Source organism: Dromiciops gliroides, chromosome 4, assembly GCF_019393635.1.
Source record: "Dromiciops gliroides isolate mDroGli1 chromosome 4, mDroGli1.pri, whole genome shotgun sequence".
Lineage (NCBI taxonomy): Eukaryota > Metazoa > Chordata > Mammalia > Microbiotheria > Microbiotheriidae > Dromiciops > Dromiciops gliroides.
Window position 1 is genome coordinate 234,246,918 of NC_057864.1, and position 7,918 is coordinate 234,254,835.

General features: G+C 47.5%; 1 protein-coding gene across 1 annotated transcript; it reads left to right on the forward strand.

Moving 5' to 3' along the window:
* Positions 1 to 266: 266 nt before the first annotated feature.
* On the forward strand, positions 267 to 7,349 carry ATP1B2 (ATPase Na+/K+ transporting subunit beta 2). The gene is made up of 7 exons (XM_044005050.1): positions 267 to 1,063; positions 3,103 to 3,231; positions 3,564 to 3,665; positions 3,793 to 3,998; positions 4,289 to 4,345; positions 5,246 to 5,344; positions 5,512 to 7,349. Exons 1-7 carry the CDS (start codon positions 955 to 957, stop codon positions 5,677 to 5,679), a joined length of 870 nt encoding a protein of 289 aa, XP_043860985.1. The 5' UTR covers positions 267 to 954; the 3' UTR covers positions 5,680 to 7,349.
* Positions 7,350 to 7,918: the final 569 nt, after the last annotated feature.

Sequence of the window (7,918 nt, forward strand, 5' to 3'; positions counted from 1 at the left end):
AGCTATGGGGAGTGGGGAGGAAGGCGGGAGAAGAAGGGGACCGGAGAAATGAGGGTGAAGAGATGTTGGTCAGGCCGGAGATAACAATGCTAATATTCAGAACTGAACGCCTTGCCCCCAGGACAAGCCCGAAGGGGCGTGGCTTCCCCATATTTGCATATGCATGAAGTTGGCCTGACCATCGTCTAGGAGGTGGAGCCTCTGGGGGTGGGAAGGGGGCGGACCTCCCCCCCCCCCGCAGCCCCCACTCCCTGCAAGCTGCCTAGTATATAGAGCAGCCGCCGCAACCCCCGCTCCCGCACTGCTGAGAAGCTGAGCCTTCGCGGTGCGACCCCCGCCCCAAGTCCTAGCCTGTTTCCCGCACAACTGCGCCTTCCCAATCCCCCTGCCCCCGCGTCATTCAGCCGCCGCCACCTTTGCCTGCCTCTTCCTTTCGCCAGGGGCTGTGTGTGTTGTCGCCCCAGCTCCGCTGCTCTTGCTTTCAACAGCTCTAACTCGAGATTTGGGGGGACCCCTCTTCCCTACTCCACGCCGCTTCTTCGCACCCCAGCTCTCCTTACATCCTCGCCGAGTCGCTTGTTTTACGCCCACTGTTGCTTCTCCTGAGCTTTTTCGGGGGGTCATCGCTGCAATCCCCCCTTTGGGCTTTGCTCCTCCCCACTCTGCGTTGACTGCACCCCATTTTTGTTGCCTTTAGTTCTGTGCCTGGCTCCTTTTTTCTCCATCTCGGTTGCAGTCGCTGGTGCTCCCGCTCTCTCCGCAGGGCATCGCACCCAAGGATCCAAGGCAAAGCCTCCGGCCAGACGGGCTCGGCTTTCTGGGGGTCCTTCCAGCCCTTTGCGCGTCGGCTTTTCCGAAGGTTCCCCCATCCGTAGCCCCGGCTAGCGTCTCACCTTCCCGCCTCTCGTGCCCCTTCTTCAGGCCTGCCTAGCCCCTAGCCCCAGAGCCGCAGAAATGGTCACCGAAAAGGAGAAGACCGGTGAACAGGTGATGGAGGAATGGAAAGAGTTCGTGTGGAATCCGCGGACTCACGAGTTCATGGGCCGTACCGGGACCAGCTGGGGTACGAGGCTGGGGGTCAGGGCTCTGGGATCTGTGAAGGCAAAACGAACGAGGGTGGGGTGAACCGGATGCCTGGGTTCCCGAGGGCATTGGGGTCTGGAAGAGACAAGAAAAACCGTCTGCCTTCCTGGGCCAGTGGGGAGAAGGGGATTGGGTTAGGGGTTGCAGAGAGATCCTCAATTAGGCCGGCCAACCTGTTCCTCACTCGGGACCGTGACATCCAGCTTTTCCCCCGCTGGGCTCTGGGCTTTGGGAGCTGTATTCATTGGGTCTAATCTTCCCGGCTGCTGCGGAGGTGGAGAAAGTAGGTCACGGCTGCCTTCCCACCCCCCATGGAGCCCCCACAAGCTGGGGTCCCCAGCGTTCACATGTTCTCTTTTTTTTCTCACTGGATTTCTTCCTTCTAAAACGTTTTTCTCCCTTTCCCCTCTCCCCATCCCACTTATTTCTTACCCATCATATATGAAGGAAACCACCACCAAACGTCTATTTTTAGGTCGAGCCCCGCTCCAAAATTCCTAAGTATTCATGAGTGGGTAGGTCTTGGATCAAATGCTGGTTCCCCTTCCGTCCAGAGTTCGTTGTCGGGGTTTGGTGGTGAAGATAGCCTTCCTCTACAGTTTGTATCTAGCCCAGGTTATTTGACATCTGATGTAGCTACAGAGGGTGCTGGAAAGTAGGGGAGTAGGGTTAGAGTTGAATTACCTGTGATCCTGAAGTCTGATATTTAAGGCTTTTGAAGTGGAAGTAGCAGTTGGGATTTGGCCGCTTTGTGTTGAAGCGGGAGGACTCATTGAGTGGTGTGATGTATATCCACTCAGTTGAGGGACTGCAGCAGTATTAAGTTGTATCGTTTTCTTTGGTATTAGGCTTTTTTGGGTATATGACAATCATTGGATGAGAGTATTTTGGGATCTAGATCTCAGGTCTGTTGGTCAAGGAAATGGAATAGACAAGTTCTTGGTGCCTCTTGTGAGTTGGGTGATTGTGAAGTTAATTTGACTCAGAATAAGATTAAGGAATTTGGATAGGTTTGAGGGTGGAGTTCTTACCTCTGTATTTGTCAATAGGAGAACTGATTGTGTGGTTTGGGGAGGTTTATAGGAGAGGCTCACATTCTGTGAGGTTGTCTAGCAATAATAGAATGTGTAGGTCATTTTGGATAATTGTAGTTTGGGACTAGTAAAAAACAATGCCCAAGAACTGTAATGCCTTTGGCTGTGTGTGAAATTGTTCATTCAAAGGTATGACTGAAGAGAGAGAGGGAGCAGAAGTGTAACTGGTGTAGAGTACTTGTTGAGGAAGTTGTGTAAGGTTGTTGGCTTTTAGTTTTTTACAGCTGTGATCAGGAGTGGTAGTTCTGGAAAAGTTGCAAGATGGGGTTGTAGGGCTGGGGTGTGTTCTCACACAAACCTGTTAATACCATCTCTGCTGTGCCTTTCTTTCTGTGGGAAGGTTTCCTGAGGTTGTAGTTCTTAGGCTCTAGCAAGATGGCCATGTCTTTTCCAGAGGGTTATGACAGCAGCAAAGGAGTCAATCAAGTATTTTTTTTTTTTTTTAGCATTTACAATGTGCCAAGAGCTGAGTCCACAAATCTTGTGGATCTTTCACAGAGTTGTATTGTACTGATTTGATGTGCATCTATAAGGCTCTTTCGTTGTCCACCATAACCTTTTTTTTTCTTTTAGTGAGGCAATGGGGGTTAAGTGACTTGCCCAGCGTCACAGCTAGTAAGTGTTAAGTGTCTGAGGCTGGATTTGAACTCAGGTACTCCTGACTCCAGGGCCGGTGCTCTATCCACTAGCTGCCCCCACCATAACCTTATATATAATATATATAAGCTTGTGCTTCATGTTGGAAAGCTGGTAGGGTTGTGTGGGGGTGATTTTGTTGCTGATCTGTAAGCCAGCAGGGAAGAAGGAAGAACAGAGAACGAGCACAGCAGGGAGTCAGGAGTTGGGGCCAGATGCTTATGTCTTGGGTGACCTTTGGAGGTCTCTTCCAACGTCAGTTTTTTAACCCTTGCTTCCCCTTTTATAGCCTTCCTCCTCCTCTTCTACCTCGTTTTCTATGGGTTTCTAACTGCTATGTTCACCCTCACCATGTGGGTCATGCTGCAGACTCTCTCAGACCATGTTCCCACGTATCAGGACCAGCTTACCACACCAGGTAAGCAAATTTACCTTTTCCCACCCAACTTGACCACCCCTCCCAGGAATCCTTTGTAGGCCACTGAACTCCCAAGTAAGGGATTGAGCCTGACCACACTCATCAACAGTTCCTTTTGAGGTCTGCCCCACTTTATTACTTTATTAGAAATTGTGTATACTAGGGAAGGGTGATGGTTGGCTAGTCACAGTCCCATGGAGATTTCTGTTTTTAGGACTGACCCCCCTCCCTCCAGTTCCCACTGGAATTTGGATTTCCCTTAGCTGTTAAGCTCCTTCTGATTTTTCTGCCTATCTCATGTATGTTTCCTGTACCACTCCTCTCTCTTTCAGGCCTGATGATTCGTCCCAAGACTGAGAACCTTGAGGTTTTGATCAACCTCACTGACAACAGCTGGAACAAGCATGTGCAGATACTTGATAAATTCCTGGAGCGTGAGTGTGGGGTTTGGGTGCTCAAGTTCCTGAGGGAAATGATAAAGATATCTTCATGGGTTGGGATGGGCAGAGAGTGAAGAGAGCTTGAAAGACATTCAGTCCACTGCTTTCTCTACTCCTACAGCCTACAATGACTCAATCCAGGCCCAGAAGAATGATGTCTGCCGCCCAGGGCATTATTATGAACAACCAGATAATGGGGTTCTCAATTATCCCAAGCGGGCTTGTCAGTTCAACAGGACACAGCTGGGTGACTGTTCAGGGATTAGCGACCCTACGCACTATGGCTACAGCACTGGACAGCCCTGCGTCTTTATCAAGATGAATCGGGTACTACAGGCACTTGGGTTTCCTAGATGAAGAATCAGGGCTTGAGTGGTGGTGGTGGGAGAGAGAACCACAACTCAGAACAGCTAGCTCCTCTGTGCTAATTCCTTTGCCCATGGGCTAACGGGCACTGGTTTTTTTGGTTTGCTTAGCTTCCCAAAGGAAAACAGGGGCTTTGGGGAAGTGTGTGTGTGTGTGTGTGTGTGTGTGTGTGTGTGTGTGTGTGTGTGTGTGTGAGAAGACAAGGAGCCCATAGGGGCTACCTGACATATTACCCTACCTGCTCTTTCCAGGTCATCAACTTCTATGCAGGAGCCAATCAGAGTATGAATGTTACCTGTGCAGGAAAGGTGAGATTGGGTAACATCCAAGTTGCCCCTGCCCTTAGTATGGTTCCTATCATTCATCTTTCTGTCCTTTCCTTTTTCTCAGAGGCCCCGAAACTACAGGGACAAGGGGGTAAGAGAAGCTATTGACTAGACAGGAGGAGTCTTAGATCCTCCAAGTTGGCCTGGACCCTAAGGTGCTTCTGCACCTGCTTAGTCTTTGATTAGGATAGCTCCTGGTGAATTAGAAGCTTCCCAGCAACTCCCTTCCTAAAGCCTAAGCTTATTAATGTCACTAACTTTTCTCCCTCTTTTCATTCTCCATTTCTTCAGCCCCCATCCTCTTTCTCAATTTTCTTTAGCAACCAAGTAGATAATGGATGCCTATTCTCTACCCATACCCATTTACTTAGGGAATGCTAACTCCCTGCCTCTCCTCTCTTCCTTTTGCTTGTTGCCCTCTCACATCTTTATTCTTTTTTGGCTCTGCTCCAGAAACCGGTCCCTGAAGAAGGGGTAAGAGCTCCAGGAGTGGGTGGGAGGGTAGGAAGTTAGTTCCATCCCCACTGGTATGGAAGCCACCTGAGTTTGAAGTAATACGTGATCTCCCAGTCTGTTGGAAGACACTAGATTCCCTCACTTTTTAGATTTCTGATAGGGGATACAGGGCACAAATCGAGAAAATGAACAGGTTACAGTAAAAAACTGAGGCAGATTATTACCTCAGACTGGATTTTAATTTGCTTTTCTCTAATCAGTTCAGAAAATTTTTTCATGTGACTATGGATAGTTTTTTTCCTTCTGAAAACTTGGCAGACATTTGTTTTTCTGGTGAAGAGAAGACTGAGCCCTGTGGGCTCATCCCTATGGGTTGCTTGGGTCTTTCATCTCTAACAATACCATCCCCTGTCATTCATTCTCCAGAGAAATGAGGATGCCAAAAATCTTGGTGACTTCACTATGTTCCCTGCCAATGGCAACATTGACCTGATGTATTTTCCCTACTATGGCAAGAAGTTCCATGTAAGTCTTATGGGGGGGGGGGGTCCTATGATTTCTCCCTTCAAGGGGAGGGTAGTTGCTTAATTTCCTGAAGGAACTGGGTTTTCTTGGTTGGGGAGAACCCCAAAATCAAGGGTTGAAGTTAGATGTTCTGGTTCCTTCACCTACTTCTTTGTACACCTCCACAGGTGAATTACACGCAGCCTCTGGTGGCTGTGAAGTTCATGAATGTGACCCCCAACGTGGAAGTAAACGTTGAGTGCCGAATTAATGCAGTCAACATTGCCACTACTGATGAGCGTGACAAGTTTGCTGGCCGGGTAGCCTTCAAACTCCGAATAATCAAAAAGACCTGAGTGTGCTCACTGCAGCCCTCCCTCTCCCTGTCTTCCCCCAGGGCTTTATGGAATGTGCTTTCTGAATGCCTCCTTTCCTGCCTGATGTCCCCTCCCTGCCCCTCCCCCAACCCCTTCTTTGCCCCAAAGGTATTTTTTACAACCAGCTATAATTCCATCCACCTCCTTTCTCAACTCCCATCCCTGTTGGGTGGTAGCCATTTTGATTCCCTGGAAGAATACCTTCTTCCACTGAAGCTATGCCAGAGGTTTAGAGCAGGTTGGCCAGTCCAGGTACTTGTGTGGCTACTGGTGAAGTACAATTGCCCTTCCTTTTTCTATGGACCCAACAACTGCTCTCTTCTCAAGTTTTCATGCCTGAGTGTCCCCTTAGTGAGGGTTACTCTTCTGATTACAAACCCATCTCCCTTAGTGACTTGGGGATAAGATATATGGGGACCTATATGTTGGGCCCCCCCCTTTTCTCCTTAACTTACTACTAATCGTGCCCCCTTTCCCATCTGCTTTACTCACCAAAAACGCTTTAGGTGGCCATTTTTGAGTTGAAGATGGAGTCTGACTTTTTCCCCACATCCGTTTTCCACACCATCTTACTGAAGCCTTTAAATCGCCATTTCCTAGGATTCCTTGTTCTTCCAATTCTCTACTACTCCCTTCCCCATAAGGTGGATGTCTGAGCTGAAAAATGGGGTGCCCTCTCCCCTCCCCTGGGCTCTAAAGGAGGATATTTGAGAACAGGGATGCTATTTTGTTTCTTCTTGACTGAAGATTCACAAACCTGATTCCTTTCTGATATTTTCCATAACCAGGTGTCTGCTGTTCCAAGACTGTTTGGACATTTAGTCTATTTATCTCTGCATAATTTCCTTATAAACATTTCCTTAGAGCATCCCGTCCTGCCACTCCAAACTCCATTTTCCCAATGCTTCAGGTAGCCATCTTGAACTGGCTTTGTCCCAGGGGGCCACTTTGCAAACCTCATCTGGCTGTGGTCATATGCCACCTCCTTTCCCTGTGTCCTTAGTCTACCCTCTCTTAACTGGCTAACTTATATCAACCTGAACCTTTTGATTCCACCTTTCAATTTGAAAATGGCTCCTCCCTCCAAACCTTCTCTGCCTTTTTAACCCTATAATTCCCATTACATGTTTAAAGATGCCCCTGCTCAGAAGTATTTTTTAATCACAGAGGCGTTTTAATGCTTAACCTTTCACTTTTCCCCATCCCAAATCTGTTCTACCCTAATTAATGCTGCATTCTCCTCTTCCTTGGATCTGTCCCTTTTCTCTTGAGATCAGGCAAGGCCTGCATTCAAATCCTGCCTTTTACTTACTACCTATGTGACCATGGACAAATTTCTTAATCTTTTTTTGAGCCTCAGTTTCCTCATCTGTAAAATGAGGATAATACATGTAGTACCAATTATCTCACAGGGTTTTGTTGTGAGGTTAAAATGAGATAATGTATGTTAAAACCATGTTTCAAAAACATAGCTAGATTATTCTGTCTCACCCACCTCTGCCCCTATTTCCCCTTACCTCCAGACCCCCAGAGGTCTGTCTCTGCAGTTATTTAATAATGCCTGTGTCAGATCTACTGTAAAAGATAAAGTACAATACGAGAGATTATATACATATATACACATATATATATATATATCACACACCTAACTTGTCTTGTCTCTTCTGTGATTTAAAGGGAGAAATGGTGTAGTTAAGGGGAGCAGGTGAACTGAAGCCAATTGTTATCTAGGGCCAGCTCTACAGATTATCTAGGCCACTAGTTCCTACTTCCAGCTTCATGGCACATTTCCTATTCTTTAACCTCTGACTTGCCCTTTGCAGAGGTCTCTCAGTTCAGATAGCATTAATGGAATAATCTGCATGGTGCCTGCCATTTATATTAGGATCTAGAAGGTGTGCATTTTGTTCATTCCATTCAAAAGAAGGGTTCCTGGACTGAAGACTTGGGCTCTATCTGGGGAGACAGCACACTCATGAAAGAACTGGAGAGCATGGGTGGATGATGGAGCTTAAGCTATATCCAAAGAGGAAAGAATAACAAACACCACTGGAGTCAAAGGGCTTGGGTTTAGAATCCAGTTGGTTAGACTAGGCTGGTATCCATATGGGACTGGTTGGTGGGATTCTAAGTCATCAGCTAGTATAGTGGGAGAACGAAAGACTGAATGAATCCTGGGAAAAGTAAGGATATAATAAGGGAGATCAGGGAGAGATCT

What these genes read in the sequence shown, in the direction of transcription:
- ATP1B2 (XM_044005050.1), top strand. Translation starts at nt 955, where the DNA reads ATGGTCACCGAAAAGGAGAAGACCGGTGAACAGGTGATGGAGGAATGG. An exon ending in GGACCAGCTTACCACACCAG is followed by an intron (nt 3,232 to 3,563) that starts GTAAGCAAATTT and finishes TCTCTCTTTCAG; the next exon opens with GCCTGATGATTCGTCCCAAG. An exon ending in ATGTTACCTGTGCAGGAAAG is followed by an intron (nt 4,346 to 5,245) that starts GTGAGATTGGGT and finishes TTCATTCTCCAG; the next exon opens with AGAAATGAGGATGCCAAAAA.